This window comes from Emydura macquarii, unplaced genomic scaffold (assembly GCF_026122565.2).
Source record: "Emydura macquarii macquarii isolate MOO-44397 ecotype Brisbane River unplaced genomic scaffold, CSIRO-AGI_Emac_v2 contig_1790, whole genome shotgun sequence".
NCBI classification, from domain to species: domain Eukaryota; kingdom Metazoa; phylum Chordata; order Testudines; family Chelidae; genus Emydura; species Emydura macquarii.
In genome coordinates, this window is record NW_027131927.1 from 664,736 (window position 1) to 685,702 (window position 20,967).

General features: G+C 59.9%; 1 protein-coding gene across 3 annotated transcripts in view; it reads right to left on the reverse strand.

The window, feature by feature from the left end:
* The window catches only part of MARK4 (microtubule affinity regulating kinase 4), a 35,547-nt gene extending 18,999 nt beyond the window's left edge, over nt 1–16,548 (reverse strand). For all 3 annotated transcript variants that reach the window (XM_067556498.1, XM_067556497.1, XM_067556499.1), the window contains exon 1: nt 16,077–16,548. In XM_067556498.1, coding sequence (XP_067412599.1) covers nt 16,077–16,127 — 51 coding nt within the window. In that variant the 5' untranslated portion in view covers nt 16,128–16,548. The remainder of the gene's footprint in view (nt 1–16,076) is intronic.
* Nucleotides 16,549–20,967: the final 4,419 nt, after the last annotated feature.

Consider the following 20,967-nt stretch of genomic DNA (forward strand, 5'->3'; position numbering starts at 1 on the left):
GTCCCGGCAGCACGGCCTGCAGGCTGGACACCCCCCACCCTGGCACTGCGGGGGGCCCAATCAACAGGACCCCACAGCCCTGCAGGCTGGGAGCCCCCCCTCCCAGCACCACGGAGGGCCCAGCAGGCCGGTCCCCCCCCCCTTCAGCACCCAGCACATCACAGCCCCATAGGCCAGGCACCCCTCACCTTGACACTGCAGGGGGCGCAGCCCATTACACCTCACAGCCCCACAGGGTGGGCACCCTCCCCTCCCCCCGACCCTGGGGGAGGCCCAGCCCACAGCACCCCATGGCCCTAACACGGCCCTGGACTTGGGGTAACAACCTATAGCACGGCATTTGCCCTGCCCTGAGGCATCAAGCATTGGCCCCTGCCGGGAGGGAATGCCCTCGCCCCCCAGCCCGTGGTGGTGGAGACGCCCCCCTAGTCTAACCAAACCACATGCCCCGGGCCAGGGAGCCACGTGGCTGAGTCTTCACCAACCGTGGGGGGCCTGGATTCCCAGGGGCTGAGCCCCAGGCTTCCGCGGGCTGGGGACGCGCAGCTCCAGGTCTCCTGCTCCCAGGATGTGCATCAAGGGCTGCGACTTCTGCCTGAGCCCGCTGGCAGCCTGAACACGGGGAGGGGTGAGCTCCCCCAGCCAGCCCAGCAGGGGGTTAACTCTGAAGCCTAATGACAACGACTTAAATGCTGCTGCTGTCATGTCACGCCCAGCTGATGAGGTGCTTCTCCCCGGCTGCTGGCTGTAGTGGGCTGGTGCGCAGCCGGGGTGAGGAACTCAACGTAACTTCCCAGTCTGGAGGTATCCCCACCCTCCCCTGGGTCTCACCCATCCCACATGCCAAACGTCCCAGCCAGCGCCTCCGGGAAGTTTGCTCCCCTTGCACTCCCGGAGAGGGTGGGGATCATGGGAAACAATGGGAATGCACCGCCCGGGGCGCTGTGCTGACTCGGCTCTCCATGGGGACAGAGACCGGAAGGTTTGGAGGCCTTTGTCTCATTCCAGGCCCGGCCTATAGTCAGTTACTAGGAACAACAGCACAGGAGCCATACTGCTGCAAAATCAAACGCTCCAGAGGTGGGAAAGGCCGGCGTGGAGGTCACCCGGGAACCCCCATTCGGCCCCCTTCGTGTGTCTGCCTCCGGACCCGGTCTCTAACGCAGGGAGCACATGTGGGCTTTCCACAGGACCCTGCCTCAGGGTGGCGGAGGCCCAGGGAACAACACAATCTTCTTCCGATGCCAGGCCTCGGTCTTGTTTGCGGCTCTGTCCCCAAATCAGTCATGGAGCGTGGAGCCAGAAGGGCCCCCAGCTCAGCCAGTCTGACCCCCGGTGCATCGCAGCCCCCCGGTCCCCACACACCAACCCAACAATTGGACTGAAACCAAAGTAAAGGAAACCCACAGGAGACTGGACTATTATGTGCCACAGGCAGAGCAGGGAAGGACTGAGGGGCACCGGTGCCCGAGGCCCCTGCAACGGCAGGGAAATGTTTGCGTGAGATATACCCACGAGTGACCAGCACCCACATCTGCAAAGGAAGGCAACGCCCCCCCCCAGAGATCCCTGCCACTTTGACCTGGGGAAAATTCCTTCCCCGCCCCCCATATAGCGCGATCAGTGAGACCCTGAGAATGGGAGCCAGAAGCAGCCAGCCACCCATCTGCCGGAGAGAATGCTCCATACCACCTCTCCACCGGCACATCCCCCCCAACGTCCCATCTCCAGGCCTGGTCACCTCTGATGCTTCAGAGGAAGGCGATAAAAAACACCCCAGAATACACCAGGGACAAAAACCCCTTCCTGACCCCAGCCGGCCGAAGCCCTGAAGCACAAGGTAAACGCTGCGTTGAAGACAGAATTATTCGTTTCCTCGGGGTTTTTCTCCGGTGCTCAACACTCTAGATTCAGAGGGCCCCACAGCCATGGGGAAGCCATTTAGCTTCAGCCCCCGTGAGGTGGGGGGGGCGACACTATCCCCATGATACAGTGCAGGATGGAGGCACAGAGAGATTCAAGCCAGAATTCTCACCAGCGTCCACGAAGGTTGGGTGCCTGATGGGACACGCCTGGGTCCGGTTTCCCAGAGTAGGCATGCGATATCATGTTGTGTGTTCACAGCCCAGCTCCTAGTGATGTCACTGTCCAGCCGTGAGCACTTCTGCACACCGGGCCGCAGCGTCTCACACTGGACCCCCGACGTCTGGGGACGAATACTTTAACCGGAGACTCTCCGAGGTGGTGGTCGCTATCTGTATCCCACTGAGGGTTAGACGCAGGCGCCATGCGTCCGTAGCCAGAGAATTTGAAAGTGGTAGTGTCCGTTGGTCTGCACTCATGCCTTCCTCTGCCTCATGGTTTTGTCCAAGGCCATAAAGAGTGGGACGGGATGGACCAACCGCGCCTTCCGTTCCTTCTCAGCTGCAAATCGAACAGATCTGCAGCAGAAGAGAAGGAGGGTGGGACTGGAATCCAGATAGGGACCACACATCTCGAAGATCCTCCTGTTCCAGGTAAATAGCCTCTTCTTCTTCTTCGAGTGATAATCACTCTCAGTGGAATACAATAGGGACTAACAAGCAGTATCTAGTTTGGAGGCAGGAGTGAGGAAGATGCCGGAGCTGTCGAATAAAGGACAGCCGCGCCTAACGAGGCGTCTGTTGCACAGTCTTGCCCCGAGGCGTAATGAGCAGCAAGGGCGTGCACCGAGCTCCACGTGGCCGCCCTACACATGTCTGAAAGCGGTACGGCGTGAAGCACAGTGGCAGGTGATGCTTGCGCTCCCATGGAACGGGCTTGTACCCCAAGGAGCGCGGACAGCACCGACGACCGATAGCAGAGCATTGAGCACCCCAAAATCCACTTGGAGATCCTCTGCGTGGAGATGGCCTGCCCCTTAATCTGTTCAGCTATTGCGATAAACAGCCCAGGGGACTTGCTGAAGGATCTTGTCTCCGGCAGGTAGAAGGCCAATGCTCTGCGGATGTCCAGGGAGCAAAGATGCGGACACAGAGAAACCTCGTCCATGCAGAATGTGGTAAAAGGGGAGTCCGCCATCCTGGCCCCCAGTTTGCCTACCCGTCTCGCAGAAGTAATAGCTACCGGGAAGGTGATCTTCATGGAAAGGAGAGACAGTGAGCACGAGGCCAAAAGGTTTGAAGGGCGAATTCACTGAAGTTGGGAGGACGAGTTTGAGATCTCATTGGAGGGCGACAGGTTGAACGGGTGGGATAGGTTCGAAGGAGGCCTTTCCGAAACCTGCTAGTTCAATGGACGTGTAAACGTGGAGTGTCCTTCCACAAGGCGGTGGAAAGCACAAAGAGCCGCTATGCGCCTCCCTGCATGGAATTGAGGGTGAGTCCTGACGCCTTCAGGGACAGAAGGTAGTCCGGAAGAAGGGGAATGTCACGTCCTCTGGGCAAGACCCCTCTGTCAGGCCCCAGAAGTGAAATATTTCCACTGGGCCAGACAGGAATGCCTTGCGGACTCTTTCCTGCTAGTAGAGAGGATGTCTCGTATTGCTGACGGACAGTCCCGCTCTAGCGAAGATGCCCCAAGCTCAAAGGTGAAGCTGTTGGCCAAAATCTTGCTTTTAAAATGTATGTCAGAACAGAGCCATAACACCACCACCCCCCTTTTTCTACTAAAGGGCACTTCAGCCTAAATCAAAAGCTAAAACCTCAAACTGACTCTTACTGTTCTATTTGTATAATGTTAAGAGTGTTTGTAAAGGTCTGTACGACATCCACTGGCCATTTTACCTATTAATGTTAAGTCTACACTGTGCAATGTAGTGAATCTATCATCTAATTGTGAAAAACACTGTCAAATATAAAATAATGTGTGCCTTAAAAATAATATGTCAGCTAGGAGTTGGCACTGAGTGATTGAAGTGTGAATGGCTGAGCAATTGAGATGGGTGTAGCCAGGGAGAGTGATTAAACAATTGGTCTGAGTGAGGGATATTGAAACAGGCATGAAGAAAACACCAGCCTCACCCAACACGCTTGAGGAAAGAAGAAAGGAGTGAAGATGATCAAATGGCCGAAGAGGAGTCCACCTTGATGACTTTGGAGCCAGCACACTTCAAAGGACAAAATCTAATCAGGCTTGCAACAATGTGGGTGATTGAAAATCACACCAAGGGCAGTTGCACCATGACAGTGCAAAACCCATAGACTGACATGGGGTCCTTTCCCTATAAAATGGGACAGAAAAATGAAGGCTGAAGGTTCAGGTCTACAACATCACACCAGCCAGGAGTACCGGTGCGCATCGGCAGGACCTTGCTCCTCACCCTCGTGCTCTAGTCACCTGGCCAGTGACTACCACGAGCACCAAGAGGCCGGTAACTATAACATCTGTGGGACCTTTATGTATGTTTGTCTGTCTCCCTGTCTGTGTGCGTCTGTCAGTGTGTATGTGAATATGAATGAAAATATCCATTGAAACGTGTCAACAAAGAATATTTTATCAAACAAAATCTCTGTAATCATATTAATACAATGTTAATACTGTTTCCATAGTGGTTGCATTATTGATACTGTTTCTTTAAAAGTACAATATTGATATTATTGCAGTGGTGATACTTTTCTTTTCTTTGATACTATCTACAGAAGTTTCTGTGTTCACAATAAATGCGGCTTGTTGCCTTATCCCCTAATAAGATCCTGTAATATTTGTTATTTGGGTAACAAAGCATCTCCTGATCTTGCCTGTGTCATGTGAGATGTTGGCAGTGGAAGTGGGGGACCTGCTGAGATGTGGAGAAGGAGGGGAAACCAGAACTGGCGAGGCCAAAAGGGGGTGATTAGAATAACTGGGGCCCTCTCCGCCTGATCTTGTGGAGATACGCAGCAGGAGTGGTAGCGGGGGACTCCTGCTGTGTAATTGGTCTGGTCTAACCAGTGGATGACGAGGGAATGGGAACTGAGGCCCACTCTGGAGCAGTATTTGATGCATTTGCTGTTGGCATGGGAGACAAAGAGGTCCCTGGTTGGAGTCCCCCACTGGGCGAAAACGTCGCTGACTACGGTGTTGTGGAGCTCCACGAATTTCCTGCTCAGAGTCCGCATTCACACCCTGCGTCCCTGGAACATAGACTGCTTTCAACAGGATCTTCTGGGTGATCCACCAACCCCACAGGCGAACTGTTTCCACCCAAAGCCCTGCCGACCGTGTGTCTCCTTGTTCGTTTACGTAATAAACGGTGGTGGTGTTATCGGACAGGACGAGAATGTGACGGGAGTGAACGGATGAGAGAAAGACATGGCACATCCTCCGTACCGCCCGAAGCTCCAGAACGCTGAGGTGCATGCTGGACTCCCAAGCGGCCCAAGTCCCCGTGTCGTGTGTTCACCCACGTGAATGGGAAGGTTCTGAAGGTGGGTACTGAGGCCAGGACCCCCAGTACAGCCCAGAGACGGATCACCAGTGTGGTGCAGAGGGCCCCAAGGAATGGAGTACCAGTGGCTACTTTGTTAGAGAAATGGATGGTTTTGCCACTGAGTCGGCAGAGCCTTTGGATATTTGTATCTATGGTAAAGGAAGGGCAGATTTCTCCCCTCTATCCAAATCCTCCGATGCCGGGAAGTCGGATGCCGGTTCGAATGGTGGTACCGGTGAAACCACATGAACTGTAGGGGAATGGGCAGAAACACAACCCGAAGGAGGTAAATCCAGGAGGTAAAACCAGGCCCCGACTGAAGTGGAAGAAGTGGGGACCTTGCCTCCTCCAAAGCAAAGAGTTCATGAGGCCCAGGCACCAACTGTAGCTTCCCTGGGGTCAACGCTACGCGCTCCACAGTCGGAAGCAGGGTCAGCACAGCATCTCGGAACTGAAGGTTCCCTTGACTTAAGAGCCGCCAACTTGGAAGGGGCAGGTGGCTCGGTGGATGGAAGCAGCGGACCCGACACATCTGTGCGATTTATTGTGCTTGTGAGCCATGGATCATGCTGCTTTTTCCTTGGCTGGAGCTCGTGGAAGGCGCATCATCTTTCTTGGGGCCTAGAGGAAGACAGCCTGCCATGCTTCCATGCCTGCTTCTCTGCCTCATGACTAGGTCCTGGCACGGGGCCCATAGTACTGGGACCGGAGGGGGTCTCTGCGGTAGGAGGCGTGGTCCTGGGTTTTCTCAGGCCAATGAAGAGGGGGGTTCCCTGGCTTGGGTCCCACTGAAGCCTCATGGCAGCCTCCATGAGCCTGGCCTTCCTCGGTACAGCTGGAACAGGAGAGGCAGATGCGGTCCCTGGAAGCAACGTGGGCTTCTCTCAAGCAGTAAAGGCAGCGTTTGGCGTTTGTCGCTGACCAAGAACGAGCGTGGGTTGGAAACGCAGCTCTCGAACCCATCATCTTCAGCCTGGGGTGGGGATCGCTAAAAACAGCATCCTGAAGTCCTTAAAACCCGAAAACTATCACTAATACTAAAATAACAAAAAACGAACGAGGTGTGATTTAAAAAAACAAAAACAAAACAAAAAAGATGTTTTTTAGTAAGTGCATCACAGAGAGACAAGAGGAAAGCAGAAGTTGCGACCTGGACCGTGTGGTGGTGAGAAGGCGCAGTCGGCCCGCTCTGCCCTTCACAACGTCAGACGAAATCATGAGGTGGAGCAAGGGTGCACGGGCGGCCCACCGGACACTGCCGCTTTCCACTTCTCCACCGCCGGACGCATGGTGTGTGCGTACAGCCCTCCAAGGAACACAACCGGGACCATCACTCGAAGAACGTCACGATGGTCCCTTCTGGCCTTGCGGTCTATGGAGCAGTTCAGAGACTGAGCAGAGAGATCACGCTCTTGTCCGTCCGTCTGTCTGCAGGAGAGACCGGCCCCGCCAGTCTGTCCTGCCTGCTCCTTGCACGTGGCTTAGCCCGCCCTGGTGCAGCCTGTGCCTGCTGCCTGGTCAGACAGGGCTGAACCCAGCCAGCGCCAGGGCCAGGTTGGGGGGGCTGATTGGTGATTCATTCTGGTGGCCAGCGTCAGGGCTGCCGAACCAGTTACCTCCGTGCCACTGAACCGGCTGGTCTCTGCGCTGACGCCCCAACCAGCCCTGGGAGCTTGGCCTCCGTCTAGACTGGCCCAGCAGCAGCCTCCAAGCAGGGCCTTCCCTGCGGTCTCACCCACTGCCAACGCTGCCGGTGCGGGCGCGTCCTGCCCTGGGCTCAGGGACTCATGCTGGGAAAGAGGAAGGGCTGAATCAGGTTCGGTCCCACACCCGGCTGGGGCAGCTGGGGTTCCCCACACCCATGCGGGAGCGGGTGTGCGGGGCTCATCGGGGCACGTGTTTGCCAGGGACCCAGGTGAAGCCTGCAGCCTCCTGTGCCCACAGCCAGCATTCCCTCCCTCCCCCGACAGAGAGCCGTGCCCTCCCCAGGTGCTTTGAACTCAGCAGCCGGCTGGGCTGGGGCACGCCAAAACAAGAGCGAGCGACGGCTCGGCAAAGCTCAGGGCTGCCGCACTGCATGCAGATGGCTCCATGCCACCAGACGGGGGCCAGGCCTGCCCCCCCGTCCCCAGGAACTCTGGCTTTACCATCAGCACTGCCTCCTCCCCTGCAGCTGAGATGGGCTGGGGCACTTCCCGGCTTGAGCTGGCCCCCAGAGCCAAGAGACAGCCGGCGGGTGTGTGGGAGGGAGGGGGAGTTTGCCCTGCACTGCCCCCACTCCTATGGGTAAACGGAGGCTTCCAGCCCCAGCTGCTTTGAGCCGGGTGCAGCGAGGAAAAAACACGGCTGCCTGGCATGGCCTCCACGTGTGGGGGTGGCGATATCGCGAGAGCTGGTCTGCCCCATCCTGGTGCCGGAGGCCCCCCCATCCCAGAGCCGGCGACAGCACTGCAGGAACCCCTCCGATCCTGGCGCCGGCGCTGCGGGCCCCCCGCATCCCGGAGCTGGAGCCAGCGCCGCACCCCTCCCTCCCTCATCCTGGAGCCAGCACCGTAGAAACCACAGCCCCAAACCAGGGGTGATATTGCCGGGTCTCCATCCCGGCACCGGTGCCATGGAAGCCTCCCATTACAAGCCAGGGGGCCAACCCTCCCCAAATGACTCTGCCGCAGCTCGGAGATCAGTTGCACAGCTCACGCTGCGGCTGTCCAGGTCAGGGACTCGTGCAGCCCCAGGGGACACCCTTGGCTCATTCCCCGGGACCCCCAGAAGAGTCTCTGAACCCCCGTGTGCCCGATCCCCAGGGGCTGCCGCTGCCTGATCCCTAAACCCATTTGCAGGACTTTGCAAAGGCAGATCCCGGCCCAGCCCTGCTCTCCCGTGGTTGGCTCCAACCCCCTCGTCACCACCCAGCTCCCCAGGGGAGGCAGCGCTCCGGCCAGGGTGGGTAACCCAAACCCCTCTGCACACACCCAGCTGCCTCGCACTATGCCAGCCTCCAGGCCAGCTCGGAAAGCATTCTGCCATCCTGCTAGTCTGAGCTGGGGCCAGTTAGCCTGGAGTCGGTCTCCAATGCCTGTTGCCACTGAGGAAGGCCTCCCCTCCCCGTCAGCCCCAGACACAGGCCCTGCTCAGCGGGCGTTTGGGCCTAGAGCCACACCAGTCCTGGGGGTCGCATGCACCCACCAGACGCTGCAGCTGTCCGGGCACCAAGGGCATTCGGGGTTAGGGTCAGGCTTGAAGAACCCCCCCCTTGGATGCCTGGCAGAAGCCAGCCAAGGATGCCAGTGCCTGGGATCTCACATCAACTCCACCGATTGCTAGGGCCAGCCGAGCTCCCCCTTTTCTCGCTCCCCTCAGAACAGCAGGCAAGAGCTGCCCTCCCCAAACCAGCCCCACAGCTGGGGGCAAGCGGAGACTCGGCCCCACTGAAAACCATGGGGGAGGGCAGCCATTTGGAAAGAGGGGCAGTTCTCCAAGGGACACCCTCCCCGCCAGGCCCTGAGGAAGGAGAAACCCCCCGGAGTGAAGAGCAATAGGGGAAATGACCATAAAACCCCCAAGATCTGCCACCCAGGCCCCCCACAAGCTCTCCCGACAAGGGGCGTCTGAGGGATCCCAGGGGCTCGGCCTCCTAAAAGGTCCCTTTTAAGATGAATTTAAACTCACAAGCTCATTAAGGGATTCACGGCACTTCCCCGAGTTCACCTTGTGCCCGGGCCGCATGGAACCAGCAGGGCGAGCGCCGGCTCTGAGCGCAGAACTCAGCTCGCCCCAAATGACCGACGGCCCACGCGCAGCGCGGCCGCAACGTGCCCCACCCCGCCGCAGACGCCACGCAGCGGGAGAGGCTGCACAAGAAAAAAGGCGGCGGGTGCTGACTTTTGGCCCAGGCAAGGGGGCATCCAAGCAATCAGGGCCGGCAAGATGGGTTCAGGGAACGGAGCCCTGGCCAGCAGGCTGAGCTTTCGGGAGGTCATTCCCACTCTGGCCTGCCTGGGACGGAGTTACAGGACGGGTGGCTGCAGGGGCCAATTGTTGGCCTTGGATCCAGCTGCTCGGACGCCTACTCCGCGCACATGTGGAGCGTCTGGCTGGGCACCAGCGAGCGTGAGCCAAGCTGAGAGCGAAGCCGTGGGCAGGGGCCAGTGGGGCTGCTGTCGATCTAACCCGTCACCTCCACCAACGCTCTAGGACAGGGGGCACCCGTCCCAGATGACACCGAAGAGGCAGGGGCTGCAAGCACCGGCAGGCACACGCCGGCAAGAGATCGCCCGACCCCCGTCCACTGTGCCAGAGGTAGGTGTGTCTGGCTGGACCAGCCCTACTCACTGCAGAATAGCTTCTCCCTTCCCTGGAAGGGAACCCTTTCTGAATCGCCACTGCCCTGGGACTGGGGGGGTGGAGGGTTGGGGTGGGGGTCACTGGGCTTTAAATGGCAGCATGTGCTTCCCAGCCCCACACCTGTGGCCTTCCCAGCTGCCAGATCTGGGGCAGCGGTGCCCTTTCAGGTGGCGTCAGCCAGCGCGCCCCGACTAGCCCGGCCCAGACGGCATTGAAACACGCGGCAGCAAACACGTGTAAACGCCGCGGCCTCCCCTGCCCTGGAGCGCCAGGCCGTGCTGGTTAGGGTGCGCTGGCTGATGTGGTCCAAAAGCAACTGGGGGAGGAGGGAAGAGGGCATCGGTCCCAGACATTGCAACGGGGTGCCGGCTCTTTAAACAGGACAGACTGGTGCCATGCCAATGGCTGAAGCAGTCCAGGGACCGGGCAGGGCTCAGGAGGGCAGGGCTCAGAGGACATGCTATGCTGTGCCCCACAGGCCATGCCTCCCCTCAGTCATAGTGATGTGTTCCCCCCCACACGCACTCTGCCCACCTCCGCTGCAGCACCCTGCCCCTCGCCCACAGGGGCTGGTCCCCCCAGCCCGGGCGGGGGGCGGCCCAGCTGCACAGCCTCAGACCCACGGCTGCAGAAGGGTTAACTGACTTCGGTGCCTCCATTTCCAAGGGCCCAGTGTGAGCCCCCCAACCCCGCTGAAGGCAGGGCCCCGGGCCCCTCGCGCCTGCCCGCAAACAGCCCCTCACTCACTGGCTACTTCCTGAAGAGCTTGGCCTCGGGGCCTGCTCTGACCTGACCTGACAGCATCCCAGCCCCCCAACTCACAGCAGCCCCTCGGGAACCTCCTGGCTGGCCTGAACAATCGCCTCTAACCCCTGCTCCCCCAAGCCCTGGACCCCTCAGCCACACAGCGCCACTGATGTCCCTCAATCCCGACCGGCAGCCCCCTGCTACCCCAGCCCCCCCCGGCTCTGCCAGTGCCCCTCAATCCCAACCCGAAGCCTCCTGCTATCCCAATCCTGGGGCCCCCCAGCCACAGAGCTCTCCTGAGGCCTTTCTCTCTGGCCCTGCAGTCTGCTAGACCAGTTAGATGCCCGACGGTACCAAGCTGAGTGGGTGATACACACTGGGAACACTGGGAACTAGACAGGTGCCCGGTTCCATTTCACGGGTGGCGCGAACGGCAGAAACAGCACTGGACACACCGAGGTGTGTGACCTACAGCCCAGCAGGAAGGAGACGGGAGCGAGGGCTCCGAGCCCAGTCCCCGTCTCTTGGCAGGGGGCGCGGTGGGGCAGGGACGCACCAATGCAGGGACCGGCCTCTGTAGAAGCCTCCCTGACGTGTTCTCCCTTCTCACGGGAGGCAGGCAAGCAGTGCATTTCTGGGATGCCAAACACACCCTCTCAGGCAGGGGGAGCCCAGTGCCCTGAGTCCATAAATAATGCCCTGGAATTTGCGGCTGCTGGCGGGGGGCAGAGCGGTGAGCTGCGCAGCATCCCGGGGGCAGCCAAGGCCATGGGGGCTGGGGCTGTACCAGGCATCATGCCAATGGTGCAGAGGCAGAACACAGAGGGGCAGCCTGCATCACACAGCCACGTCCCGGAGCGGGTACGGCCCCCTAGGCAGGGAAGAATGAGGTTGGCACCTCGCCCACCCCACTGCCCCCATGGTGGCAAGATAGCAGCAAGGGGAGCAAGGTACTCCCTGCCCTTGGCACCAAGCCCACAGCAGCTTCCTCTCCCTCTAACCCGGACAGAGGCAGGCCCCAAGGGTCTGTCCAAGGGTGCTGGGGATGCCTTGGCTTTGCTGGGTCGCTCACCAGCTAGGCACCTCCTGCATCACTGCAGGTCACTGCTGCTTGGGGACGGGCACCAATGCCATGCCCACAGCTGCAGCAGTAGCATGAGCCTGGCACCTCTGTCTGGGAGGCTGGGACAGGCTCACAGCTTGAAAGGGGGACCTCTAGACCAATCAAGTTTCCTTCTTCGACAGACTCACTGGCCTGGTGGATGCGGGGGAGTCGTAGACATGATCTTTCTTCCCCCAAGACATTCTCAGAAGCCAGTTTTTGACCTTTTTTCATTTGCACGCCCCTAAAAAAATTTCAAATGGGGCCGCAGACCCCTTTGGAAATCTTAGGCCCAGCCTGCGGACCCCCTGGGTCCATGGACCACAGGTTGAAAACCACTGTCATAAGCGAACTAGGGCAATGTGGTCCAGCTAAAATGACTATAAGGTGGGTGCACAAGTGGTTGAAAAACCAAACCCAAAGAGTAGGTGTCAATGATTTGCTGCCAAACCGGGAGGGTGCATTGAAGGGGTCGCACAGGGGTCAGTCCTGGGACTGGTGCTATTCAATATTCACAGGAATGACTTGGATAATGGAGTGGGAAGTCGGATTATGAACTCTGCAGAGGACACCCCGCTGGGAGGGTTTGAGGCACTTTGGAAGGCAGGATTAGAATTCAAAACCGCCTTGACCAGTTGGAGAATTGGTCCGAATTCTACAAGGTGAAGTTTAATGAAGATAAATGCAAAATACTTCACTTAGGAAGGAAAAAAATCAAGTGCACAGCTACAAACTGGGGAATAACCAGCTAGGGTCATACTGCTGCTGGGAAGGATCTGGGGATTCCAGATCACAAACTGAATGAGTCAACAATGTGATGCAGTTGCAAAAAAGCCAGTATCCTTCGGGGGTGTATTAACAGGAGTGCGGTCGGCAAGACACAGGAGGTGACTGTCCCGCTCTGCTCAGCACTGCGGAGGGCTCAGCCGGAGGGCCCCGTGTCCAGTTCTGGGCGCTGCACTTTAGGAAAGACGGGGACAAAAATGATCAAAAGTTTAGAAAACCTGAGCAGGGAGAACAGGTAAAAAAACCAGGCACGTTTAGTCCTGAGAAGAGACTGGGGAGACGGGACCTGAGAAAAGTCTTCAAAGACGCTGTTATAAAGGGGACGGGGATCAATTGCTCTCCATGTCCACTGAAGGTAGGAACGTAGCAATGGGCTTACGCTGCAGAAAGAGAGTTCTAGGCTGGAGATCGGGCCACACTTGCTCACTGTAGAAGGGGAGCTAAGCTCCGGGGTAAGTTACCAGGGAGGAATCCCCATCGTGGGAGGTTTTTAAGAACAGATTGGACAAAGCCCCGGCAGGGCTGGGCTCCGTTTACCTGGCCCGGCCTCAGCGCAGGGGCCTGGATCTGATGCCCTCTCGAGCTCCCTTCCAGCCTGACATTTCTAGGACTGGGAGCATGAGGATCCAAAGGAGAAGGGGAAGGGGGAAGACACAGGTGCCAACGGGGGCATGGCCTGCACTGGGCTGGGCAGTCCCTCTTCTGAGAGCTCGTCAGGACAGGGCATTCCCCGGGTCTGGGTTGGGGGCTGGATACTGCCTGGTGCTGACCCCCAAGCCTTCAGTGGGGCGGAGGGAGCCCAGTACTCTGGGCTGATGCTTGGCCACAGCAGCAGTCAGGTTCCCTGGGGAGGCCCCTGCAGTGTCAGCCTCCCAGGGCTTGGGTCACTGCGGTGGGGGGCCTGGCGTCCTCAGGCCCAGCAGGGCGGTGAGCTCAGAGGGGGAAGGCAAGGGAGAGCCCAGCGCCAGGTCCCAGCTGCACAGGGCATTCCCTGGAGGGAGCCAGCTCACTGCCCTGACACCCACACCCCTGGCTGGGCGGGACGGGAAATGCCCGAGGCTGTTGCCTTTTCAGAAAGCCACTTCCCCAAAGTGCGAGGAGCTGCTCCATCTCCCAGGGACAGGAGATGGCCGGGGCAGAGGCCCTTCGGGACGCCTGCTCCCTCGAACACCAGAGTTTGCTGGTGATGCAAGATGGCCCAGCCCAGGGTTACTGCGTCAGCGATCCGGAGTCAAAAGGGAACCAGCAGGACTGAAGGATGTAGTCAAAGCTTGAGCGGAGGGGCTGGGAGTCAGGACGCCTGGGTTCTATCTCCAGCTCTGGGAAGGGAATGGGGTCTAGCGGGTCGGAGCAGGGAGTCACAGAGTTGGGAACAGAACCCAGGAGTCCTGAGGGGAGTTGAGGTCTGGTGGCTAGAGCAGGGGGAGCTAGGAGGAGTCAAGACTTCTGGATTTGATCCCTGGCTCTAAGAGGAGAGCAGGGAATAGAGGGTTACACAGCAGGGGAAAAACGAGTGTCAGGACTCCTATACTCAGCTCTGTCTGACTCTCTGTGTGACCCTAAGTGAGCCACTGCCCCTCGGTGCCTCTGTTTCCCCCATGCAAGACAGCCACTTCACTGCTGTTTTGCTGGGTGCGAAGGAGGCAAGCTAGTTACCCAGCTCTTTGACTAGCAGGGTCCCAGGGACATCTCCCCAGAGCAGGCTCCCTCCTGAGGGCTGACAGTACTGAACTGGCTTTGCGGCCCACCCCTATATCTGGCGGCCACGGGGGCAGGGAGATGGGGGTCCCCGGCACGTCTGGGTCGCAATATGCACAGGGCTGGTACCAGGACTGAACTGTCCCGCCTGCCAGGGGCGGAAGATCAGGCTCCCGGAGAGGGCTGCCCAATGTCACACACAGCAGGCAGCAGCATCAGAACCACGCAGGCGAGGAGAGAGGCTAATTGACTCACGCTCCAGGGTATCTGCATCCCCCATCGGGCCAGGTGCATGCTGGGAGCATCCAGCAGAGGCCATGGTGGGAAGAGCGTGCCAGCTTCCACAGACCCATGGCTTGGCCCAGACTGGCAGGGGGAGGGACATGGCTCATCTCAGCTGGGAGGAGGCCACCCCGGGGCGCCTTCCCCATGCCACAGCGCTGCCGGCTCCCTGGCCACGAAGCAGCCCTGCCCAAGGATCTGGGGGCCACGCAAGCCCCGCGGACAGGCCAAGCAGACGGGCAATTCCAAGGGAAACCTCGTGGGGGCTGTTTGCCACCCCGTGTCTGTGAGACGGGTGTGCCAGGCCACGCGGGGGAGCCAGGCCCCACCCCGCGGCGCCGGGAAATACCACCTTAGTTGCTAAGGAACTACTTTTCCCTGTAAAGTAGATCCAGTTAGGGGCAGAGCTGCTCTGGAGATTCCATGGCAATGATGACACACGTAGCACTTGGGAAGCAATGTCATTGTGACAGCGTTAACAGGAGCGCGTGTGGACTCTCCTCACCCCAGGCAGGGTGCAACGTGGGTGACCGAGGGGGGGGGGGGGAGGAGATGACAACTCCATGTTCAAGGCCCACCTGGGTCCCAGGGTGATTCCAGTTCAGCGTGTGTCTGCGTGTGTGGGGGGGGGCTGGGGGTGCAGGTCACTGTGTGTATGTCTCTGTGTATGTGTGTGTACATATGGGAGATGTGTGTGGTCAGGGATCGGCAGCTCACCATGTGTGTGTGCTCTGTCTCTCTGGGTGCGAGGTGTGTGGGTCTGCAAGGTGTGTGGGTCTGCATCTCTGCGTGTGTGGGTGAGTGCGTGCATGCATGGGTGCGCACGCGTGTGGGTGACAGTCTGCAGGTCACACCGGGCCCTGGGAGGTTGTTCCCCACCTCCTCTAGTCACATTCGGGGTGGGGTGGGGGGCGGGCGGCTCTGGGTTCAAACCGCAGCCTCCTTTGCCGCTTCCATTCACGCCTCCCCACCCGACAAAGGCTCCCCGGCGGGTCCCTGCTGCAGTGGGCTCAGGCCCGGTCCGGAGGCACCACATGGGGTAGTCCCCTCCCTGGGCCCCATCCCCAAGGCAAATGTCATGTCTGACCTTAGCAGCCCACCCAGGATGCAGATGCTGCCAGGTCCCTCCACTGCACACCCCAGCCCAGCATAGCTCCCCTCCACCCAGGGCAGGTTAAAGGACCCGACACCCCCTTTTCGCTCCCAGCGGAGCCTGGGCCATGGACTGGGGGGAGCCAACGGAGGCTGGGGGGATGGCCCCACGGCTGGTCTCGCCCTGCCGGCAAGGGCCCAGCTGACCAGCCTTTACCACACTGCAGCTGGGTGCAGTTGGCAGGGGCTGGGCCCCCTCCACCCCTGCGATCTGCACAGCGGCTGGGGAGACCTCCCCGGCCAGCCCCGCTCCCCGTGCACGGCGCATTGCTTCGCACCCATGAGAAGAGGGCGAGGGGCAGCCCCAGCCCCCACCCGGCTCTCCAGCCAGCCCGGCCCGGTCGGGGGGAGAGAGGGGGGGCTGGCAGCCAAATCGATCCATCGCGCTGCCCGGGCGGATCCATCCATTGTGCGCGCCGGGGCTGCCGGGCGCAGCCTCCCCCCACGCCCCAGCCGCGGTGCCTGGCTCCCGGGGGGGCGGCGTGGTGGGGGGGGGCAGGGACCCCCCCCCCACACACCCAGCCCCGGTGGGGGGCAGCGCCGAGCGCGGGGAACAAAAGCCAGGGGGGGACTCACCGTGTCCGGGTTCCGCTCGTTGCCAGACGCCAGGGCGGTGCGCGAAGACATCTTCCTCCGGGCTGGCCGCGGGGGGCGGGGGGGACCCGGGCGGCTCCGCGGCTAGAAGGGGGCGCTCATGGCCCGGGCGGGGGGGATGGGCGGCTGCTGCTGCAGCGGCGGCGGCGGGCGCCGGTGGGTCCCCACCTCGGCGGAGCCGGGCGCTGCCCAGCGCCGTGCGCCCCTGGCACAAAGGGCGGGGGCGGCCGCCGCCCGCCGGGACGGGAGGATGCTGGGCACCGGGGAGACACGCGTGGGGGGCGCTGGTGCAATAGGACCCGAGCCCCTAGAGCCAGCCACGGGCTCCGGCCATCGCGCTCACCCGCCGCCGGCTCACGCCAGGCTGCGGCTGCCGGGGCTGGCCCTGGCCGGGCAGCGGGGGGGAGCCATCGGGGCGGGCGAGCGAGCGGGGTCCCCGCCTGGCCGGGCGGCTGCAAAAACAGCGAGAGAAAGGGAAGGAACCGACGTCAGGGAGCGAGCGGGGCTGGGCTGCGGCCACCCCTCCCCCCGCCTCTTAAAGGCGCAGGCGGCGCGGGGGGGGGGGGGGGGGGGGGGCGCTGCTCGCGGGGCTGGAGCCCCCCCTCCACCATCCTCCACCCCCCAGTGCCCGCGGGGCTGCCAGGGCTCCGCGTCCCCGGCCCGGCCCAGCCCAGCCCACCGGGGCTCGGAACCCGGCGGCCTCCCGGACCAGGGAGAGACCCAGGGGTGTAGGGCAGCCCGGGGCTGAGCCCCAGGAAATGGGGTGCAGTACAAACCAGTCTCCCCGGCCCCCCCCCCGCCGGGCAAGCCCCATAGCACTGGGATGTGGGTACTTAGACAGTGTGGATATAGAGGGAGGGGTGGGGGTTGATGGCGTGGGTTGATGGGTGGATGGGGGTGTATAAGGGTGGGGGGTTGAGAGGTGTGGATGGGGGTGGACGGATGGTGGATAGGGGTGGATGGAGGTGTATAGGGGTATGGGGTGGAGGGGTGTGGATGGATGTGGTGGAGGAGGATATATATGGATGGATGGATGGGGATGTATAGGGATGGGGTGGGTGGATGGGGGTGTATAGGCGTGTATAGGGGGTGGATGGGGATGGGGAGGGTATATAGGTATATGGATGGTATATAGGTATATAGGTATATGGGGAGGGTAGGTGGGTGGATGGATGGATGGATGGGGATGTATAGGGATGGGGTGGGAGGGTGGATGGATGGATGGATGGGGGAGTATAGGGGTGGGGTGGATGGAGGTGGATAGATGGTGTATAGGGGGCTGATGGAGGTGTATAAATGAATGTGACGGAGTATATCCTGGGCTCTGACGGGGATGGTTACAGACAGGATACATGGCGATACACAGATAGCAGTAGCTGGATGCAGTGGTGTGTCTGGTGATTGACAGACAGATGCTGACAGACAGATGCTCATCATAATAGCACACACCCCAAGTGCAGCCAGCCGCAAACACCAGGCATCAAAAGCAAACCTCTCCGCCCCACACACGCCGCCCTCCCCAGGGAGCAGCTCCGACAGTAGGCACCTGGCAGCAGAGGGCAGCGCCACACACATGCCAGTCTGCTGCATGAAAAGGGGGAGCTCAGCACCTTTCCAGAGCATCCTCCTCAGACCCTGAGTCTCCAGCCGCTCCCTCCCTGCCTCCTCTGATACTGCCATGGGCAGCTGTGCACTGTGCCCCCACTGGCATGGAAACCAGGGTGTGCCGGGGTCCGTTGCCCCTGAGCCCCCTGGGTGGCTGGGTCAGAGCGTCACAGCCTCCACACCAGGCTGGAGCCTCTTATCCCCCCGGTGGAGGCACAGGAGATGGAGGGGCACTTGATAGAAGCTGGGTCGCCAACATGGGGTGATGTGCAGAGGGGGAGCTGGTGAGACTGCTTGCCCCTCCTGGAGGAAGAAGGGGCACAGTCCGGGTGAAGGTTCCTCTGGAGGGAGAAGCCCTGCTGAGTTAATGGGGGGTGTAGATGGGAACAGCCTTTGCTGGTGGCTGGTGTAGGACGGGACCATGTCATTAGCCTGGAACAAGTTAAATGGATTGAAAACAGGCGAACTGAGAGGTCTCAGTGTGTACCTGGAACCAGGGACTTGTCACCGAGCAGGTCTGTTTCCAGCAAGGTCCCGCAAGGGTCAGTTCTTGGCCCTACGTGTTTTGCTGTTTTTATCAATGACCTGGAAGAAAAGATAAAATCATCATCGCTAACGTTTGCAGATGGCTCAGAACTTGGGGGAGTGGTGAATAATGAAGAGGACAGGTCATTGACACAGAGCAACCTGGATCGCTTGGAAAACTGGGTGCTAGCAAACAACATGTGTTTTAATATGGCTAAACGTGAAGTCATTATTGGCTAGTGAGCCCATTGTCACGACTGTGTGAGAATTTTCTGTTTTACAAGGTCTGCACTTCCGTGTGTCTCACCTTTTTTCTTTTTTTAAAACCCTTTTAAAAATATACATAGGAACAAACAATGCAGGCCATACTTACAGGAGGGGGGACTCTACCCTGGGAAGCAGTGACCCTGAAAAAGACGGACCATGGTGGATAATCAGCTGAACATGAGTAGAGTCCTGCATGGATACAAAATTTGTATCCGCATCTGCTCCGTGATCCGCCAACATGGTCCATGGATGTCTGCGGATTAGCAGGACTCTAAACGTGAGCTCCCAGTGGGAAGCGGTGGCCAAAGGTGCTTGTGCGATCCTGGGCTTCATAAAGGTGAATGTCAAGTAGGAACAGAGAGATCATTTGACCTCTGTATTTGGCACTGGTGTGACCACTACTGGAATACTGGGTCCATCTCTGGGGCCCACCATTCAAGAAGGATGTTGATAAATTGGAGAGGAGTCAGGGAAGAACCAGAAAACCTGCCTTATAGTGAAAGACTCAAGGAGCTCGATCTATCAGTTTCACAAAGCGAAGGTTAAGGGGTGACTTAAGCACCTGCCCAGGGAACAAATATTTAATAATGGGCTCTTCAGTCTAGCAGACAACAGCTTAACACAATCAATGGCTGGAAATCAAAGTCAGGCTGGAAATAAGACAGACATTTTTAACAGTGAGGAGAAGTAACCAGTGGAACAATTCACCGAGGGTCGTGGTGGATCCTCCGTGACTGCCGATTTTTAAATCGAACGGGGGATGTTCTTTAAAAAGATCTGCTCTAGTTCAAAGGGGAATTCCTTCCGGGCAGGCCTGTGGCCTGTGTCATGCAGGAGGGCAGATGATCACTGTGGTCCCTTCGGGCCTTAGAATCTGTGACGCTGGATCTGAACTTGTTTGCCTGCAAGGGGCTGTAGCTCACCACAGAGGAAGAAGATGCTGGAGCTGGGGCTGTGCCAGGTGCCTGGCAGCTGGGCTGCATTCTGGGGCATGCCCTGGGGATTGTGGGGAAGGGGAAGTGATTTCAGGAGGCTGCTGCCATGTGCCAGGCAGGCATTTGCTGTGCCCTGTGTGTAACTGGAGCTGGTCTGGATGCCCTTTCTCCTATGGTATATTTGGGGGGCCAGGGCCTGGGTTCCAGTCCAGCTGGGAAACAAACTGGAGAAGGGAGAACTTCCCATCTGCCTTCCTGGCAGGATAGAGGCCGACTCACTGCACAGCAAGGGAGAGCAGTTTGCTGGACAGGGCCAGGACCATTGGCCCATCCTTCCCCGCGCTACTTCAGGGGCGGTGATGTCTCCCTGCTCATCTGGCCATGGCCGGCTTGGCTAGCCGAGCCTGTGGCCAGCTCCCTTTGTGCCATGGGTGCAACGTGAATGAGGAGGGCTCTGCTCCACCAGGCCTGGTTGCTGGCTAATCTCTGCCGTGGTGCTGCCCTATATGTCCGTGTCCCATGCTGTGCCCCTGCTCCCCTGAGGATCCCGAGGAGGTGAAGGGTGTGGTATAAATGCAGGGGGGAGAGGGCTGTGGCACTTAGCGAGAGGCAGGGAAGTGGAGCATTGATGGGTGGCTGGTTTTGCAGAGAGACCAGCTGAGAGAGGGAACGAGGGGGCCTTTTGGGGTGTGCTTAGCTCAGGCAGGGACCCCTGGAGTTGTTTCAGGGAGAGCGATTTATATTGCTCTTTGCTCTGGGCTGAGCAAAATGGAGCAGGGGCCTGTGCCTCAGTGTGTGTGTGTGTGGGGGGGGGGGGGCGGGGGGGAGCAGGGCCATGCCTGTGCAGTGGGGTGTCCACTCAGGGCTCCGTGTGGGGGGGGGTGGTGCTAGCTGGGGGTGGGGGGTAGGACAGTGTTTCAGGTGTGGTGGGTGGGGATTGCTTGGCTGTGATGGGAGATCAGGCTGGAGAGTCACCTCCCTCTCAAGAGATGAGGGACCCAGGCCTGAGCGACCACCCCCTGGGCTGTGCTTCCCTCTCCCCCCAGCAGGGGACAGGGCAATGTCATACCCCCTGGGGCAGGCAATGGGGCTTGCATTCCTCAGGCTGCACCCAAGTGCAATGCTGCTCAGAGAGGGGGCAGGGCGGAAGCTGGGGCTGGAGCTCCCTCCAGGGGTGGGGAGCAGAGGGTCTGGCCTGGAGGACACAGATGGGGAGCTGGGGGGCGGGGCTAGGGGGCACAGACTCAGAGGTGTGCTGGGGTCCCTCCAGCGGTGGGGTGACCTGAGGGCAGGGCTGGGGAGACACAGAGGGAAGCTGGAGGTGGGGCTACTTCCAGGGGTGGGGGGCAGGCAGCTGGGCTGGCGGGCGGGGCACACAGGGATGCTGGGGGGGGAAGAAGCAGGGATGGAGGGCAGGGGGTGCTGGGGGGCGCAGGTCCCTCCAGGGGTGGAAGGGCACAGAGGGGTGCCGGGGTCAGGGCTCCCTTCAGGGATGGGGGCAGGAGGCGGGGCTGGGGCCACAGACGGGATCTAGGGGCGGG